Raw genomic sequence first — 21,186 nt, forward strand, 5'->3', positions numbered from 1 at the left:
ACTCTTAAACTAGTCTTGCTTTCTCCCTTCCATCTTCTAATAGAACAAAGATCTGAAGAACCGCTTGGCCAGTATGGAGGGCCAGCAAAAGCCTAATGTTAATGTGTCCCAGCTGGAAGCCAAATTGCAAGAGGTCCAGGATAGGCTGCAGTCAGAGGAGAGGTAAGTAGGGCTGCATATCAGAGTTTGGTGTTTAACCCCTTAATGACAACTGACGTACCAGGTACGTCATGCATTAACTTACAGTTAATGACAATAGACGTACCTGGTACGTCAGTTGTCTAAGAGAGTGCTGGAAGCGATCGCAATCGCTTCCAGCAGCTCTCAGGGTATTGCAGTGATGCCTCCATATGGAGGCATCCTGCAATACCCTTTCAGAAGACTCCGATGCAGAGAGAGCCACTCTGTGGCCCTCTCTGCACCGGTAGCGATGGTGCCGGTTCGTTGGTGGGTGGGAGCGCAACAGGGAGGCGGGTGGGCGGCCCATCGCTACCCGGCATCCGGCTCCTGTAAGTGCAATGTGCACGCCGGGTGCCGGGAGCGTGCGGGGGCGCGTATGCGCGTGCGCGATTAGCTACCCACACTGACACCAATGAGCAGGGAAGAGGGGGGAAAAAATAAATATATAAGGATCTGGGAGGGGGAGGGGGTTGGGGTATTGTGGGGGGCTGCTACACTACAGAAAAATTTAAAATGGCAATAAAAGATAAAAAAAAACACTTTTTTGGGGGGCAAATTGGGTACTGGCAGACAGCTGCCAGTACCCAAGATGGCGGCAATTAGGTAGGGGAGAGGGTTAGAGAGCTGGGGGGGGGGATCATGGAGGTTGGGGCTAAGGCAGGAGTCCATCACAGCTAAAACATTTTATTTTTTTTTATTAAAAAAAAGAAAAACTCCTTTTATTTAGTACTGGCAGACTTTCTGCCAGTACTTAAGATGGCGGGGACAATTGTGGGGTGGGGGAGGGAAGAGAACTGTTTGGGAGGGATCAGGGGGTGGGATGTGTCAGGTGGTGGGATGTGTCAGGTGGGAGGCTGATCTCTACCCTAAAGCTAAAATTAACCCTGCAAGCTCCCTACAAGCTACCTAATTTAACCCCTTAACTGCTGGGCATAATTTACGTGTGGTGCGCAGCAGCATTTAGCGGCCTTCTACTTACCAAAAAGCAACCCCAAAGCCATATAAGTCTGCTATTTCTGAACAAAGGGGATCCCAAAGAAGCATTTACAACCATTTGTGCCTTAATTGCAGAAGCTGTTTGTAAATAATTTCAGTGGGAAACCTAAAGTTTGTGACAAAATTTGTGAAAAAGTGAACTTTTTTTTTTATTTGATGACATTTGGCGGTGAAATGGTGGCATGAAATATACCAAAATGGGCCTAGATCAATACTTTGGGTTGTCTTCTAAAAAAAAATATATACATGTCAAGGGATATTCAGGTATTCCTGACAGATATCAGGGTTCCAATGTAACTAGTGCTAATTTTGAAAAAAAGTTGTTTGGAAATAGCAAAGTGCTACTTGTATTTATGGCCCTATAACTTGCAAAAAAAGTAAAGAACATGTAAACATTGGGTATTTCTAAACTCAGGACAAAATTTAGAAACTATTTAGCATAGGTGTTTTTGGTGATTGTAGATGTGTAACAGATTTTGGGGGTCAAAGTTAGAAAAAGTGTGTTTTTTTCAATTTTTTCCTCATATTTTATATTTTTTTTATAGGAAATTATAAGATATGATGAAAATAATGGTATCCTTAGAAAGTCCATTTAATGGCGAGAAAAACGGTATATAATATGTGTGGGTACAGTAAATGAGTAAGAGGGAAATTACAGCTAAACACAAACACTGCAGAAATGTAAAAATAGCCATTGTCATTAAGGGTAAGAAAATTGAAAAATGGTCCGGTCATTAAGGGGTTAAAGGTTATTACAACTAAACAGAGGTAAAGTGACATAAAGGATTGTGGATGCATCTCTACACAGCAGTGGTAAAATCTAACCAGTAAAAGAATAGACGCATCTTCTGGAAGACGTATGTAGTAGACACTTTTGAGGTGTGAAAACTTTATAACTAACCTATTGCACTTAATGCTGCTCTAGTGCCCACTTGTATTAACCCAGCAGAGATCCATTCTCAATAAAGTATTTAAAGTGTCATTAAGCTCAAAATTAAATTCCCTATCAAATGTACATTTAAAAAGCCTTGCAGAGTGCTTATATTATTTACTTTGCCTGCTTTTTCTCTAATTTGTAGTTTTCCCACTCTCCCCAGAATGGCTGGAGAGCATACAATGAAATACAGGACCCTGACCCTCCCACATGTTGCACAGCTATTGGTTGATTTGTGCAGGAGCCTGTATCTCTTCTCACATGGCCACGGCAAAAAAAAGCTAAGATAAACCAACCTATAAGAGGCATTTCCTGAGACTGCAAATGGCAAATGCTTTTAAAAACACTTGTCTTGTAGGCAGCTTAGTTGCTATGTAAAAAATCGTTTTTGGTACATAAACTAGAAAAAAAAATTACTTTTATTGTCCCTTTATTTAGCCATTTATAATTTCCATCGCCCAGCATTGAGTCATTTTTATGGCAGTGCGGTGCTAAGTGCATGAAGGGTCTATTGGTTTATTATTAAAATATATTTCTAATGCATAATAGCTGTTGGTAAAAAAAAACTGTGGCATGTGGATTTATCTGTCAACATATTTATTTAACAATTTTGCGGTGTAATCTGCTTTCCCATGTCCTTTTATGATGATGGTCTTTTTTATTATTGTATCATGACGTGACGGTCAATTACTCACAAGCTGTGTCTGGTGTGCACTCGGTGAGTCTAGCCACAAGATGGCGCTGGAGAATACCTATAGTATCTTTCCATGAGTGTGTGGGTTTTAAAGGGACATGAAACCCAACGTTTTTCCTTCATGATCCATATAGAGCATGCAATTTTAAACAATGTTCTAATTTACTTCTATTCTAAAATTGTGTTTGTTCTCTTGGTATCTTTTGTTGAAATCTCCTGCCATGTAGTGCTCATCTTCAACAAAGAATACCATGGGAATGAAGTAGATTTGGTAACCTTTTTTTATTATTATTTATTTTATTCTCTGTTTGAATCACCAAATAAACATTCTGTGTTTCATACTCAGAGTATTGTGTATGGTGTTGATAATGTGGTATGCACTGATATATGGGTTTGTTTTTAGAGAAGCTACAACTGATGAGGTATTTGTACATGAAAATAAAATCTGAATCTAGAACAGAACAGCAAATCATATATATGTCACACCTTACTATGAGATTGTGTGTAAAACATCTCTAATATAGAACAGAACTGTTATCCCCTAATTAGAGAATCTGAAGGATATTTAAGTTCTTACACAATGCACAACAGGCATATATGATCTTAATATTAGAAACGTTGTATATTCTAGTGGTGGTTTAGCATTGCCTGGGCTCACAATTTACTAAAAATATAATATATTATTTCTCTTAGTGAATAACCGTGATGAGTATTTCTGTTTCGTTGTGTAGGGAGAAGACCGGTCTGCTGTCCTCTAATCGCAAGCTGGAGAGGAAACTGAAAGAGCTGAACATCCAGTTGGAAGACGACCGGCTTCAAGTCAATGACCAGAAAGACCAGGTAAGGCAGCAATAAGATTGTGTGGAACAGATATCAGCAAGGACTCTCCTGCTGGAATTAGCAGACTTCTCTTCTCCTTATGGCTCTTACTCCAAGCCCTGGAGTTCCAGGGGAATATGAGAAGGTGCATGAGTATTAAAAACACTGCGTGATAGTGTGAGACTAGTTAAAGGAGCATGAAACACTGAGATTGTAATATATGTTCATTAATGCATAGTAAAGAAATTGCATAACTGTATTTTCCCCCTTTTTCTAGTAATTTAAAGGGATACAAAACTCATTTTTTTCACTGTCATATGAGAGGTATTGCAATTCTGGAAATAAAAAGGTTAGGCCCAATTTTGCTTTCTAGAGACTGTGTCCACGGCAGCAAGTTAAGTCACTCAGTCAAAATTCAGCAGCATCTCCCTTTCTCCAACATTGGTGTGTCCGGTCCACGGCGTCATCCATTACTTGTGGGATATTCTCCTCCCCTACAGGGAATGGCAAGGAGAGCACACAGCAAGAGCTGTCCATATAGTCCCCCCTCTGGCTCCGCCCCCCCAGTCATTCTCCTTGCCGCTCTGAACAAGTAGCATCTCCACGGGGATGGTGAGGAGTTTGTGGTGTTAGTTGTAGTTTTTTATTCTTCTATCAAGAGTTTGTTATTTTAAAATAGTGCTGGTATGTACTATTTACTCTGAAACAGAAAGAGATGAATAGTTCTGTTTAAAAGAGGTGTATGATTTTAGCAGCAGTAACTAAAATCAATTGCTGTTCCCACACAGGACTGTTGAGCTGAGAGAACTTCAGTTGGGGGGAACAGTTTGCAGACTTTTCTGCTCAAGGTATGACTAGCCATTTTTCTAACAAGACTGTGTAATGCTGGAAGGCTGTCATTTTTCCCTCATGGGGATCGCTAAGCCATTTTCTTAGACTCAAACAGAATAAAGGGCTTATTATGGGCTATAAACTGGTAGACACTTTTAAGGGCTAAATCGATTGCTTTATTTAAGTATTATATGCAGTTTGAAGTGAATTTCACACTTTTTTAATATTTTTAGCACCAGGCACTTGTTAAGACACCTTCCCAGTCAGGAAGGGCCTTTCCTGTAGTAGGCAGAGCCTCATTTTCGCGCCATTATTGCGCAGTTACTTTTGAGTACAGTACATGCAGCTGCATGTGTGAGGGTCTGGTATCCACTGAAAAAGTTCCTAGAAGGCTTCAATTGGTATCGTATACCCCCCTGGGATTGGTGAAGTCGCAACAAAGGCTGTGGCTGGGACTGTAGGGGTTTTCACATTTTAAGGGTTAACAGCTTGAAAATTGGGGTGCAATACTTTGAATGCATTAAGACACTGTGGTGAAAATTTGGTAAAGATTGGATAATTCCTTCATAGTTTTTCACATATTCAGTAATAAAGTGTGCCCTGTTTAACATTTAAAGAGACAGTAACGGTTTTGTTTTAAAACGTTTTTTGTGCTTTATTAACCAGTTTAAGCCTATTTAACATGTCTGTACCTTCAGATAGATCATGTTCTGTATGTATGGAAGCCAATGTGGTTCCCCCTTCAAATATGTGTGATAATTGTGCCATAGCGTCTAAACAAAGTAAGGACAGTACTGTCACAAATAGTAAGGTTGCCCAGGTTGATTCCTCAGATGAAGGAAGTAGACATAGTTCTACATCATCTCCTTCTGTGTCTATACCAGTTATGCCCGCGCAGGCGACCCCTAGTACTTCTAGCGCGCTAATGCTTGTTACTATGCAACAATTGACGGCAGTAATGGATAACTCCATAGCTAGTATTTTATCCAAAATGCCAGCATTTCAGAGAAAGCGCGATTGCTCTGTTTTAAACACTGTAGAGCAGGAGGGCGCTGATGATAATTTTTCTGTCATACCCTCACACCAATCTGAAGTGGCAGTGAGGGAGGGTTTGTCAGATGGGGAAATTTCTGATACAGGAAGAATTTCTCAGCAGGCAGAACCTGATGTTGTGACATTTAAATTTAAATTAGAGCATCTCCGCGCATTGCTTAAGGAGGTGCTATCTACTCGGGATGATTGTGACAATCTGGTCATCCCAGAAAAATTGTGCAAGATGGACAAGTTCCTTGAGGTCCCGGTGCACCCTGATGCTTTTCCGATACCTAAACGGGTGGTGGACATAGTGTATAAGGAGTGGGAGAAGCCAGGCATTCCTTTTGTCCCTCCTCCTATATTTAAGAAATTGTTCCCTATGGTCGACCCCAGGAAGGACTTATGGCAAACAGTCCCTAAGGTCGAGGGGGCGGTTTCTACACTAGCCAAGCGCACGACCATTCCTATTGAGGATAATTGTGCTTTCAAAGATCCTATGGATAAAAAATTGGAGGGTTTGCTTAAAAAGATTTTTGTACAGCAAGGTTACCTCCTTCAACCTATTTCGTGCATTATTCCTGTCACTACAGCGGCGTGGTTCTGGTTCGAGGAACTGGAAAAGTCGCTCAGTAGGGAGACTCCGTATGAGGAAGTCATGGACAGAATTCACGCACTTAAGTTAGCTAATTCCTGTATTTTAGATGCCGCTTTGCAGTTAGCGAGGTTAGCGGCAAAGAATTCAGGGTTTGCAATTGTGGAGCGCAGAGCGCTCTGGCTAAAGTCTTGGTCGGCGGATGTATCTTCCAAGACAAAATTGCTTAATATCCCAGAATTGAAAGAGATTATTTCAGACATCACTGGGGGAAAGGGCCATGCCCTCCCTCAAGATAGACCTTTCAAGGCTAAGAATAAGTCCAATTTTCGTTCCTTTTGCAATTTCAGGAACGGACCAGCTTCCAACTCTGCAGCATCTAGACAAGAGGGTAACGCTTCGCAGACTAAACCAGCTTGGAAACCAATGCAAGGCTGGAACAAGGGTAAACAGGCCAAGAAGCCTGCTGCTGCTACCAAAACAGCATGAAGGGGTAGCCCCCGATCCGGGACCGGATCTAGTAGGGGGCAGACTCTCTCTCTTTGCTCAGGCTTGGGCAAGAGATGATCAGGATCGCTGGGCACTAGAAATAGTTTCTCAGGGTTATCTTCTAGAATTCAAGGAACTACCCCCAAGGGGAAGGTTCCACATGTCTCACTTATCTTCAAACCAAATAAAGAGACAGGCATTCTTACATTGTGTAGAAGACCTGTTAAAGATGGGAGTGATACACCCAGTTCCAACTGTGGAACAAGGTCAGGGGTTTTACTCAAATCTGTTTGTAGTTCCCAAAAAAAGAGGGAACTTTCAGACCAATTCTGGATTTAAAAATTCTAAACAAATTTCTCAGAGTTCCATCGTTCAAAATGGAAACCATTCGAACAATTTTACCTACAATCCAGGAGGGTCAATTTATGACTACCGTGGATTTAAAGGATGCGTATCTACATATTCCTATCCACAAAGATCATCATCTGTTCCTAAGGTTCGCCTTCTGGACAAGCATTACCAGTTCGTGGCTCTCCCATTCCGGCTAGCCACTGCTCCAAGGATTTTCACAAAGGTGCTCGGGTCCCTTCTAGCGGTTCTAAGACCAAGGGGTATTGCAGTGACACCTTATCTGGACGACATTCTAATCCAAGCATCGTCTCTTTCCAAAGCAAAGGCTCATACAGACATTGTTCTAGCCTTTCTCAGATCTCACGGGTGGAAGGTGAACGTAGAAAAGAGTTCCCTGTCTCCGTCGACAAGAGTTCCCTTTTTGGGAACAATAATAGATTCTTTAGAAATGAAGATCTTCCTGACAGAAGTCAGAAAGTCAAAGTTTCTAAATGCTTGTCAAGTTCTTCACTCTATTCTGCAGTCTTCCATAGCTCAGTGCATGGAAGTAGTAGGGTTGATGGTTGCAGCAATGGACATAGTTCCTTTTGCTCGAATTCATCTAAGACCATTACAACTGTGCATGCTCAAGCAGTGGAATGGGGACTATACAGACTTGTCTCCAATGATTCAAGTAGACCAGATGACCAGAGACTCACTCCGTTGGTGGTTGACCCAGGATCACCTGTCCCAGGGAATGAGTTTCCGCAGACCAGAGTGGGTCATTGTCACGACCGACGCCAGTCTATTAGGCTGGGGCGCGGTCTGGGATTCCCTGAAAGCTCAGGGTCTATGGTCTCGGGAAGAGTCTCTTCTCCCGATAAACATCCTGGAACTGAGAGCGATACTCAATGCTCTCCGGGCTTGGCCTCAACTAGCGAAGGCCGGATTCATAAGATTCCAGTCAGACAACATGACGACTGTAGCTTACATCAACCATCAGGGGGGAACAAGGAGTTCCTTGGCGATGAGAGAGGTGTCCAAAATCATCAAATGGGCGGAGGATCACTCCTGCCACCTATCTGCAATCCACATCCCAGGAGTAGACAACTGGGAGGCGGATTATCTGAGTCGTCAGACTTTCCATCCGGGGGAGTGGGAACTTCACCCGGAGGTGTTTGCCCAGTTGACTCAATTATGGGGCATTCCAGACATGGATCTGATGGCGTCTCGTCAGAACTTCAAGGTTCCTTGCTACGGGTCCAGATCCAGGAATCCCAAGGCGACTCTATTGGATGCATTAGTGGCGCCTTGGTCGTTCAACCTAGCTTATGTGTTTTCACCGTTCCCTCTCCTTCCCAGGCTTGTAGCCAGGATCAAACAGGAGAAGGCCTCAGTGATTCTGATAGCTCCTGCGTGGCCGCGCAGGACTTGGTATGCAGACCTGGTGAATATGTCATCGGCTTCACCATGGAAGCTACCTTTGAGACAGGATCTTCTAGTACAAGGTCCATTCGAACATCCAAATCTAGTTTCTCTGCAGCTGACTGCTTGGAAATTGAACGCTTGATTTTATCCAAGCGTGGGTTTTCAAATTCAGTGATAGATACTCTGGTACAAGCCAGAAAACCTGTGACTAGAAAGATTTACCATAAAATATGGAAAAAATATATCTGTTGGTGTGAATCCAAGGGATTCTCCTGGAGTAAGATTCCTAAGATTTCTGCTTTACACAAACGACTGGCAGCTGTGCCAGAGGTACAAGCTCTTGTACAGGCTTTGGTCAGAATCAAGCCTGTTTACAGACCCATGACTCCTCCTTGGAGTCTAAATTTAGTTCCTTCAGTTCTTCAAGGGGGTTCCATTTGAACCTTTACATTCCATAGATACCAAATTACTTTTCTTGGAAAGTTCTGTTTTGGTTGCTATTTCTTCTGCTAGAAGAGTTTCTGAATTATTTGCTTTGCAGTGTGATCCACCCTATCTGGTGTTCCATTCAGATAAGGTTGTTTTGCGTACTAAGCCTGGTTTTCCTCCGAAAGTTGTTCCAACAAGAATGCTAACCAGGAAATACTTGTTCCTTCTGTTTCCAGTTTCAAAGAAGGAACGTTTGTTACACAATTTAGATGTAGTTCGTGCTTTAAAGTCCTATTTAGAAGCAACAAAGGATTTTAGACAAACCTCATCTTTGTTTGTCGTTTACTCTAGTAAGAGGAGAGGGCAAAAGCTACTGCTACCTCTCTTCTTTTCGGGCGGAAAAGTATTATCCGATTGACTTATGAGACTGCCGGACGGCAGCCTCCTGAACGAATCACAGCTCACTCTACTAGGGCTGTGGCTTCCCATGAGCCTTCAAGAACGAGGCTTCTGTTGATCAGATATGTAAGGCAGAGACTTGGTCTTCTCTGCACACTTTTGCCAGATTCTACAAATTTGATACTTCTTCTTCGGAGGCTATTTTTGGGAGAAAGGTTTTGCAAGCCGTGGTGCCTTCTGTTTAGGTAACCTGATTTGCTCCCTCCCTTCATCCGTGTCCTAAACCTTTGGTATTGGTTCCCACAAGTAATGGATGACGCCGTGGACCGGACACACCAATGTTGGAGAAAACAGAATTTATGCTTACCTGATAAATTACTTTCTCCAACGGTGTGTCCGGTCCACGGCCCGCCCTGGTTTTTTAATCAGGTTTGAAAAATGTATTTCTCTATACACTACAGTCACCACGGCACCCTATGGTTTCTCCTTTTTCTCCTAACCGTCGGTCGAATGACTGGGGGGGCAGAGCCAGAGGGGGGACTATATGGACAGCTCTTGCTGTGTGCTCTCCTTGCCATTCCCTGTAGGGGAGGAGAATATCCCACAAGTAATGGATGACGCCGTGGACCGGACACACCGTTGGAGAAAGTAATTTATCAGGTAAGCATAAATTCTGTTTTTCTTTCATGTAATTGGCAAGAGTCCATGAGCTAGTGACGTATGGGATATACAATCCTACCAGGAGGGGCAAAGTTTCCCAAACCTCAAAATGCCTATAAATACACCCTTCACCACACCCACAATTCAGTTTTACAAACTTTGCCTCCTATGGAGGTGGTGAAGTAAGTTTGTGCTAGATTTCTACGTTGATATGCTCTTCTCAGCATTTTTTGAAGCCCGGTTCCTCTCAGAGTGCAGTGAATGTCAGAGGGATGTGAAGGGAGTATCACCTATTGAATGCAATGGTCATCCTAACGGGGATCTATTTCATAGGTTCTGTTATCGGTCGTAGAGATTCATCTCCTACCTCCCTTTTCAGATCGACTATATACTCTTATATACCATTACCTCTATTGATTCTCGTTTCAGTACTGGTTTGGCTATCTGCTATATGTGGATGGGTGTCTTTGGTAAGTATGTTTCATTTACTTAAGACACTCTCAGCTATGGTTTGGCACTTTATATATAAAGTTATAAATATATGTTTGTACTTATATTTGCCATGATTCAGGTTTATCAGTATATTTTTGCAGACTGTCAGTTTCATATCTGGGAAATGCATTTTTAAAATAAAAAAAATAAAAAAAAGATTCTTACCTGGGGTTTTCAAATTGACTTTTCTCCAACATAGGTGTGTCCGGTCCACGGCGTCATCCTTACTTGTGGGATATTCTCTTCCCCAACAGGAAATGGCAAAGAGCCCAGCAAAGCTGGTCACATGATCCCTCCTAGGCTCCGCCTACCCCAGTCATTCTCTTTGCCGTTGTACAGGCAACATCTCCACGGAGATGGCTTAGAGTTTTTTAGTGTTTAACTGTAGTTTTTCATTATTCAATCAAGAGTTTGTTATTTTCAAATAGTGCTGGTACGTACTATTTACTCAGAAACAGAAAAGAGATGAAGAATTCTGTTTGTATGAGGAAAATGATTTTAGCAACCGTAACTAAAATCCATGGCTGTTCCACACAGGACTGTTGAGAGCAATTAACTTCAGTTGGGGGAACAGTGTGCAGTCTCTTACTGCTTGAGGTATGACACATTCTAACAAGACGATGTAATGCTGGAAGCTGTCATTTTCCCTATGGGATCCGGTAAGCCATGTTTATTACGATTGTAAATAAGGGCTTCACAAGGGCTTATTTAAACTGTAGACTTTTTCTGGGCTAAATCGATTGATTATTAACACATATTTAGCCTTGAGGAATCATTTTATCTGGGTATTTTGATATAATAATATCGGCAGGCACTGTTTTAGACACCTTATTCTTTAGGGGCTTTCCCAAAGCATAGGCAGAGTCTCATTTTCGCGCCGGTGTTGCGCACTTGTTTTTGAGAGGCATGGCATGCAGTCGCATGTGAGAGGAGCTCTGATACTTATAAAAGACTTCTGAAGGCGTCATTTGGTATCGTATTCCCCTTTGGGTTTGGTTGGGTCTCAGCAAAGCAGATACCAGGGACTGTAAAGGGGTTTAAAGCTTAAAACGGCTCCGGTTCCGTTATTTTAAGGGTTAAAGCTTCCAAAATTGGTGTGCAATATTTTCAAAGCTTTAAGACGCTGTGGTGAAAATTTGGTGAATTTTGAACAATTCCTTCATGTTTTTTCGCAACTGCAGTAATAAAGTGTGTTCAGTTTAAAATTTAAAGTGACAGTAACGGTTTTATTTTAAAACGTTTTTTGTACTTTCTGATCAAGTTTATGCCTGTTTAACATGTCTGAACTACCAGATAGACTGTGTTCTGAATGTGGGGAAGCCAGAATTCCTATTCATTTAAATAAATGTGATTTATGTGATAATGACAATGATGCCCAAGATGATTCCTCAAGTGAGGGGAGTAAGCATGGTACTGCATCATTCCCTCCTTCGTCTACACGAGTCTTGCCCACTCAGGAGGCCCCTAGTACATCTAGCGCGCCAATACTCCTTACTATGCAACAATTAACGGCTGTAATGGATAATTCTGTCAAAAACATTTTAGCCAAAATGAACCCTTGTCAGCGTAAGCGTGGCTGCTCTGTTTTAGTTACTGAAGAGCATGACGACGCTGATATTAATATCTCTGAAGGGCCCCTAACCCAATCTGAGGGGGCCAGGGAGGTTTTGTCTGAGGGAGAAATTACTGATTTAGGGAACATTTCTCAGCAGGCTGAATCTGATGTGATTACATTTAAATTTAAATTGGAACATCTCCGCATTTTGCTTAAGGAGGTATTATCCACTCTGGATGATTGTGAAAATTTAGTCATCCCAGAGAAACTATGTAAAATGGACAAGTTCCTAGAGGTGCCGGGGCTCCCAGAAGCTTTTCCTATACCCAAGCGGGTGGCGGACATTGTTAATAAAGAATGGGAAAGGCCCGGTATTCCTTTCGTCCCTCCCCCCATATTTAAAAAATTGTTTCCTATGGTCGACCCTAGAAAGGACTTATGGCAGTCAGTCCCCAAGGTCGAGGGAGCGGTTTCTACTTTAAACAAACGCACCACTATTCCCATAGAGGATAGTTGTGCTTTCAAAGATCCTATGGATAAAAAATTAGAAGGTTTGCTTAAAAAGATGTTTGTTCAGCAGGGTTACCTTCTACAACCCATTTCATGCATTGTCCCTGTCACTACTGCCGCATATTTCTGGTTTGATGAACTGCTTAAGGTGCTCGATAGTGACTCTCCTCCTTATGAGGAGATTATGGACAGAATCAATGCTCTCAAATTGGCTAATTCTTTCACTCTAGACGCCTCTTTGCAATTGGCTAAGTTAGCGGCTAAGAACTCTGGGTTTGCTATTGTGGCGCGCAGAGCGCTTTGGTTGAAATCTTGGTCGGCTGATGCGTCTTCCAAGAACAAGCTACTAAACATTCCTTTCAAGGGGAAAACGTTGTTTGGTCCTGACTTGAAAGAGATTATCTCTGATATCACTGGGGGTAAGGGCCACGCCCTTCCTCAGGATCGGCCTTTCAAGGCAAAAAATAGACCTAATTTTCGTCCCTTTCGTAAAAACGGACCAGCCCAAGGTGCTACGTCCTCTAAGCAAGAGGGTAATACTTCTCAGGCCAAGCCAGCTTGGAGACCAATGCAAGGCTGGAACAAGGGAAAGCAGGCCAAGAAACCTGCCACTGCTACCAAGACAGCATGAAATATTGGCCCCATGAAATATTGGCCCCCGATCCGGGACCGGATCTGGTGGGGGGCAGACTCTCTCTCTTCGCTCAGGCTTGGGCAAGAGATGTTCTGGATCCTTGGGCGCTAGAAATAGTCTCCCAGGGTTATCTTCTGGAATTCAAGGGACTTCCCCCAAGGGGGAGGTTCCACAGGTCGCAGTTGTCTTCAGACCACATAAAAAGACAGGCGTTCTTACATTGTGTAGAAGACCTGTTAAAAATGGGAGTGATTCATCCTGTTCCATTAAGAGAACAAGGGATGGGGTTCTACTCCAATCTGTTCATAGTTCCCAAAAAAGAGGGAACGTTCAGACCAATCCTAGATCTCAAGATCTTAAACAAATTTCTCAAGGTCCCATCGTTCAAGATGGAAACCATTCGAACTATCCTTCCTTCCATCCAGGAAGGTCAATTCATGACCACGGTGGATTTAAAGGATGCGTATCTACATATTCCTATCCACAAGGAACATCATCGGTTCCTAAGGTTTGCATTCCTGGACAAACATTACCAGTTCGTGGCGCTTCCTTTCGGATTAGCCACTGCTCCAAGGATTTTCACAAAGGTACTAGGGTCCCTTCTAGCGGTGCTAAGACCAAGGGGCATTGCAGTAGTACCTTACCTGGACGACATTCTGATTCAAGCGTCGTCCCTTCCTCAAGCAAAGGCTCACACGGACATTGTCCTGGCCTTTCTCAGATCTCACGGCTGGAAAGTGAACGTGGAAAAGAGTTCTCTATCCCCGTCAACAAGGGTTCCCTTCTTGGGAACAATTATAGACTCCTTAGAAATGAGGATCTTTCTAACAGAGGCCAGAAAAACAAAGCTTCTGGACTCTTGTCGGATACTTCATTCCGTTCCTCTTCCTTCCATAGCTCAGTGCATGGAAGTGATCGGGTTGATGGTGGCGGCGATGGACATAGTTCCTTTTGCGCGCATTCATCTAAGACCATTACAACTGTGCATGCTCAGTCAGTGGAATGGGGACTATACAGACTTGTCTCCGAAGATACAAGTAAATCAGAGGACCAGAGACTCACTCCGTTGGTGGCTGTCCCTGGACAATCTGTCTCAAGGGATGATGTTCCACAGACCAGAGTGGGTCATTGTCACGACCGACGCCAGTCTGATAGGCTGGGGCGCGGTCTGGGGATCCCTGAAAGCTCAGGGTCTTTGGTCTCGGGAAGAATCTCTTCTACCGATAAATATTCTGGAACTGAGAGCGATATTCAATGCTCTCCAGGCCTGGCCTCAGCTTGCGAGGACCAGGTTCATACGGTTTCAATCAGACAACATGACGACTGTTGCGTACATCAACCATCAGGGGGGAACAAGGAGTTCCCTAGCGATGGAAGAAGTAACCAAAATTATTCTTTGGGCGGAGTCTCACTCCTGCCACCTGTCTGCTATCCACATCCCAGGAGTGGAAAATTGGGAAGCGGATTTTCTGAGTCGGCAGACATTGCATCCGGGGGAGTGGGAACTCCATCCGGAAATCTTTGCCCAAGTCACTCAACTGTGGGGCATTCCAGACATGGATCTGATGGCCTCTCGTCAGAACTTCAAAGTTCCTTGCTACGGGGCCAGATCCAGGGATCCCAAGGCGGCTCTAGTGGATGCACTAGTAGCACCTTGGACCTTCAAACTAGCTTATGTGTTCCCGCCATTTCCTCTCATCCCCAGGCTGATAGCCAGGATCAAGCAGGAGAGGGCGTCGGTGATCTTGATAGCTCCTGCGTGGCCACGCAGGACTTGGTATGCAGATCTGGTGAATATGTCATCGGCTCCACCTTGGAAGCTACCTTTGAGACGAGACCTTCTTGTTCAGGGTCCGTTCGAACATCCGAATCTGGTTTCACTCCAGCTGACTGCTTGGAGATTGAACGCTTGATTTTATCGAAGCGAGGATTCTCAGATTCTGTTATCGATACTCTTGTTCAGGCCAGAAAGCCTGTGACTAGAAAGATTTACCACAAAATTTGGAAAAAATATATCTGTTGGTGTGAATCTAAAGGATTCCCTTGGGACAAGGTTAAGATTCCTAGGATTCTATCCTTCCTTCAAGAAGGATTGGAAAAAGGATTATCTGCAAGTTCCCTGAAGGGACAGATTTCTGCCTTGTCGGTATTACTTCACAAAAAGCTGGCAGCTGTGCCAGATGTTCAAGCCTTTGTTCAGGCTCTGGTTAGAATCAAGCCTGTTTACAAACCTTTGACTCCTCCTTGGAGTCTCAATTTAGTTCTTTCAGTTCTTCAGGGGGTTCCATTTGAACCCTTACATTCCGTTGATATTAAGTTATTATCTTGGAAAGTTTTGTTTTTAGTTGCGATTTCTTCTGCTAGAAGAGTCTCAGAATTATCTGCTCTGCAGTGTTCTCCTCCTTATCTGGTGTTCCATGCAGATAAGGTGGTTTTACGTACTAAACCTGGTTTTCTTCCAAAAGTTGTTTCTAACAAAAACATTAACCAGGAGATTATCGTACCTTCTCTGTGTCCAAAACCAGTTTCAAAGAAGGAACGTTTGTTGCACAATTTGGATGTTGTTCGCGCTCTAAAATTCTATTTAGATGCTACAAAGGATTTTAGACAAACATCTTCCTTGTTTGTTGTTTATTCAGGTAAAAGGAGAGGTCAAAAAGCAACTTCTACCTCTCTCTCTTTTTGGATTAAAAGCATCATCAGATTGGCTTACGAGACTGCCGGACGGCAGCCTCCCGAAAGAATCACAGCTCATTCCACTAGGGCTGTGGCTTCCACATGGGCCTTCAAGAACGAGGCTTCTGTTGATCAGATATGTAGGGCAGCGACTTGGTCTTCACTGCACACTTTTACCAAATTTTACAAGTTTGATACTTTTGCTTCTTCTGAGGCTGTTTTTGGGAGAAAGGTTTTGCAAGCCGTGGTGCCTTCCATTTAGGTGACCTGATTTGCTCCCTCCCTTCATCCGTGTCCTAAAGCTTTGGTATTGGTTCCCACAAGTAAGGATGACGCCGTGGACCGGACACACCTATGTTGGAGAAAACAGAATTTATGTTTACCTGATAAATTTCTTTCTCCAACGGTGTGTCCGGTCCACGGCCCGCCCTGGTTTTTTTAATCAGGTCTGATATTTTATTTTCTTTAACTACAGTCACCACGGTACCATATGGTTTCTCCTATGCAAATATTCCTCCTTAACGTCGGTCGAATGACTGGGGTAGGCGGAGCCTAGGAGGGATCATGTGACCAGCTTTGCTGGGCTCTTTGCCATTTCCTGTTGGGGAAGAGAATATCCCACAAGTAAGGATGACGCCGTGGACCGGACACACCGTTGGAGAAAGAAATTTATCAGGTAAACATAAATTCTGTTTTTTCTAAGTGCGGGCTGTATTAGGCTTGTGGGAGCGCAAAATGCTATAATTTATTGCGTCATTCTTGGTGCGAGACTTTTTGGCGCGAAAATTACGTCTGTTGACGCAAATTCGTAATTTCCGGCATCTTAGTTGGCGCCGGGTGTTTCACGAGGTTGCGTCATCTTTGATGCTCGTGTTTAGTGGCGGACGTTTTTGGCGCCAAAAAATATTTTTTCTGTTTGTGCGTCATACTTGGCGCCAAATATTTTAATTATTTAAAACCCCATTCCTTTTGCCTCTGGTCTTTTTTTCAATGTCAGAGGCCTATGCTTTTGCATTTTTTCCCATTCCTGAAACTGTCTTATAAGGAAATTGATAATTTTGCTTTATATGTTATTTTTTCTCTTACATATTGCAAGATGTCTCAATCTGATCCTGTCTCAGAATCTGCCACTGGAATTCTGCTGCCCGATGTCGGTTCTACCAAAGCTAAGTGCATTTGTTGTAAACTTGGGGTAACTGTTCCTCCAGCTGTGGTTTGTAATAGTTGTCATGATAAGCTTTTACATAGAAACATAGAGGAGAGGCACAAACCAGGTTAACACTTTAATAAAAGTATTTGAATACAATGACACGTAGCAACTTACATGTAATAATAGAAAAGTCCGATATGAACAGTTGTAGGCACTGTAATCCTTTGCGGGCTGTGTTCCGGCTCCTCTACTCAGTGGAACAAGATGTTAGATGTTAATGTTGTAAGAGCCGCTTGAAAGTTCGGCGTCTGACATCACCGGAAAAGAGGAAACTGGAGCGTCCTCCAGCAAACAACGGTCACACAGTCCGGGTTAGGGTTAGAGTACCCGTATCCAATACTCCTCAGCTTGACTACCCTACGCGTTTCGTCTGGATCCCGGCCAGACTTTCTCAAGGGATTTCTCAAAATCAAGTGAGCAGATGATTGCTTCCGTAAAGTCCTTGTGCTATTTATATGCAGACCGCTCTTTAATAATTAACCCTTAATGTACCTGCTCATTGCATATAACACAGCACATTCTTAATACAAAAAACACATGTAATAGTGTGAGGTAAAATAAAACAAAACATACATAATTCATGCTAAAAACAAAAAACAAAATTGTGCAATATTTAAATATAGGATATAAAGATTTTAAAACATATATACATTTCTCAACATAATACATACAATAAAACTGTGTTAATATAATTTCGCATTTCATAAATACCCATTTCATACTTCATAAATATCAATAAAACATTAAATTAAATCAGTGAATAAATAACCAGAAACATTTATAAAATACCTATGAAATAAATATATATATATATATATATATATATATATATATATACACTTAGAAAACATATGAAATACATATCTATATATATATATATATATATATATATATATATATATATATATATATATATACACATTTTTAAACTGTTCATATCGGACTTTTCTATTATTACATGTAAGTTGCTACGTGTGATTGTATTCAAATACTTTTATTAAAGTGTTAACCTGGTTTGCGCCTCTCCTCTCTGTTTCTTTGAATTAGCCTTTTGTCTATTGCGGTAGTCTGGAAATACCGCTGAAAGGAGGCTGCATCAGTTGTTTAACAGACCCTATATTCTACATACGGACTGTGCTGCTACTTCATCACCCTTTGGACTGTGTATGGGGTAATATTAACAATGATATTTTAATATCTTAATATCTTAATGTTTATATTATAATTTTTGTTCACTTTTTAAGTTTCATTTTTTATGTTTTTCTTTTTCATCAACATATAGGCAAGTTTATCTGCATGGTTGTTAGTTAGTTTATACTGTCAGGCCAAAGTTTCTAAGCTGTACTATTGAAAACATACATATATATATTTTATCAAATCCTCTTTTAAAGATACAATAGCGCTGATTTACTTTGTGTGTGTATGTTTTATAAGCTTTTACATGCCGATAATGTTTCCATCAGTAGTAGTTCATTACCTGTTGCTGGTCCATCAACATCTAATGCTCAGGATATTCCTGTAAATTTAAGAGAATTTGTTTCTGATTCCATTCAGAAGGCTTTGTCTGCCATTCCGCCTTCTAATAAACGTAAGAGGTCTTTTAAAACTTCTCATTTATCTATCTCTGATGAGGTTCTGTCTGATTCAGAGGATCCTGCTTCAGATATTGACACTGACAAATCCTCTTATTTATTTAAAATGGAGTATATGGAGGAGACTAGTCCTCTTGATACTAAAACTAGTAAACGTTTAAATTCGGTTTATAAACCTCATGCGGTTATTCCAGAGGTTTTTCCAGTTCCTGATGCTATTTCAGATATGATTTGTAAATCACAATCTCATGGACTCTTGCCAATTACATGAAAGAAAACATAATTTATGTAAGAATTTACCTGATAAATTCATTTCTTTCATATTGGCAAGAGTCCATGAGGCCCAACCTTTTTATGATGGTTATGATTTTTTTGTATAAAGCACAATTATTCCAATTCCTTTGTTATGCTTTTTTGCTCCTTTCTTTATCACCACACTTCTTGGCTATTCGTTAAACTGAATTGTGGGTGTGGTGAGGAGTGTATTTATAGGTATTTTGAGGTTTCGGAAACTTTGCCCCTCCTGGTAGGATTGTATATCCCATACGTCACTAGCTCATGGACTCTTGCCAATATGAAAGAAATTAATTTATCAAGTAAATTCTTACATAAATTATGTTTTTTTCAAGTGATTAAAGCCTACCTCTTCTCTATAATCATTGGTGAAAACTGGGATATGCCCTTATCGGTGCTTGTCTCTCAAAGCTGAACATTTCATTGGTTCTTTGAGAATGCATATGAGGATTTCAGATTCCCTGACACTACAATACCCTTTGGTTGCAATTCTCGCATAAACCACCGGAGGGTGACAAACAATAGAAAAACAGTTTTATTACCAGTTACTGCTATAGCTTAATATATGTTTTAAAGTGTTCATTAAATACACTTATAATTTCCAGTATCAGCAACCAATATGTATGGAACCTTTTAATACTATTTAATCTGAGTATTTTCATACTAAACCTAATATACTACTTATAATATTTTAAAAGATGTGTTTAAAAGTCCCATTTCTTTTACAAGATATGACGACTCCACGGATTTCATCCTTACTTATGGGATATCGCCTCCTGGTCAGCAGGAGGCAAAGAGCACCACAGCAGAGCTGTATAATTAGTTCATCCCTTCCCTCCCACTCCAGTCATTCTCTTTGCCTGTGTTAGTAATAGGAGAGAGGTAAAGTGAGGTGTTAATTTCGATTCTTCAATCAAGAGTTTATTATTTTACAATGGTACCAGTGAGTACTATTTTACTCAGGGGCAAAGCTACAAGCTTTTCAACAATGGGAATTGAGGAGAGGCTGCTGTGTTCCGTGTCTACCATTCTGTTGCTGCCCTGCTGATGGTCTTAGCGGATATTATCTAAGGCCCTATTTGTCCCCACAGATTTGCAAGAGGAGATGAAAGAAGGACCTCTTATTCGTGTGGGACCAGTGCAGACTGCACCAGCGTTGAGGTAGTGCAATCTTTTATTGTTTTCTGGGGAATCGATGCAAGCTCAGAACAGACTGGCCATACTTTGCTGCGACAGGAAGGGGTAATCGACCTGCAAGTGTGATGGTGTGCATGAATGTTAAATCACTAGCCCGGTCACATTGCGGGGTACATTGTTGTGTTGTGGACGCTGGGGTCAGTTGTGGCTTATTTGGGTGTTTATACCGTAACAAGAATAGACAAGGGGGTAATTTCTCCTGTTAAGTGTAGTCAGTCCAAGGGTCATCCATTACTTATGGGATTATATCTCCTCCCTAACAGGAAGTGCAAGAGGATCACCCAAGCAGAGCTGCTATATAGCTCCTCCCCTCTACGTCATACCCAGTCATTCTCTTGCACCTAACTAATAGATAGGACGTGTGAGAGGACTGTGGTTGTTAAACTTAGTTTTTATTTCTTCAATCAAAAGTTTGTTATTTTAAACAGCACCGGAGTGTGTTGTTTCTTCTCAGGCAGCATTAGAAGAAGAATCTACCTGAGTTTGTGTATGATCTTAGCGGTCGTAACTAAGATCCACTTGCTGTTCTCGGCCATTCTGAGGAGTGAGGTAACTTCAGAACAGGGGATAGCAGGCAGGTTTCACCTGCAAGGAGGTATGTTGCAGTATATTATTTTCTAAGGAATGGAATTGACTGAGAAAATACTGCTAATACCGATGTAATGTAAGTGCATCCTTAAATGCAGTAGTAGCGACTGGTATCAGGCTGATATGTATGTATGTTTACACTGAGGTATTTCTGGGGAATGGAACTTCACTAAGAAAATACTGTATATATTTAAGTAATATTTGAGCCTCCACTGCAGTGAAAGCGACTAGCAGCAGGCTTATTAATAACATTTCATAATTTTATTTTTATAACGTTTACTGGCATGTTAATCGTTTTTTTCTGAGGTACTTGGTGATAAAACTTTATGGGCATGATTTTTACCACATGGCTGTCGTTTGTTTCTGAATAAAATCAGTTTACTGAGCTTCCCCACTGTTGTAATATGAGTGGGAGGGGCCTATTTTAGCGCTTTATTGCGCAGTAAAAATTCAGTCACAGTCTTCCTATGTCTTCCTCCATGATCCAGGACGTCTCTACAGAGCCCAGGGGTCTCCAAAACTATTTTTGAGGGAGGTAATCACTCACAGCAGACCTGTGAGAGTGTGTTTTGACTGTGATAAAAACGTTAATATTAAATTGTTATCCGTTTTTGGGTACTAA

At 41.7% G+C, this 21,186-nt stretch overlaps 1 protein-coding gene across 2 annotated transcripts in view; it reads left to right on the forward strand.

Moving 5' to 3' along the window:
- Positions 1 to 21,186, forward strand: part of CGN (cingulin) — a 380,943-nt gene that overhangs the window by 310,047 nt on the left and 49,710 nt on the right. For both annotated transcript variants that reach the window (XM_053704018.1, XM_053704029.1), the window contains 2 exons: positions 44 to 162; positions 3,536 to 3,644. In XM_053704018.1, the coding sequence (XP_053559993.1) occupies positions 44 to 162; positions 3,536 to 3,644 (228 nt within the window). The remainder of the gene's footprint in view (positions 1 to 43; positions 163 to 3,535; positions 3,645 to 21,186) is intronic.

Source organism: Bombina bombina, chromosome 1, assembly GCF_027579735.1.
Source record: "Bombina bombina isolate aBomBom1 chromosome 1, aBomBom1.pri, whole genome shotgun sequence".
In the NCBI taxonomy this organism is placed as follows: domain Eukaryota; kingdom Metazoa; phylum Chordata; class Amphibia; order Anura; family Bombinatoridae; genus Bombina; species Bombina bombina.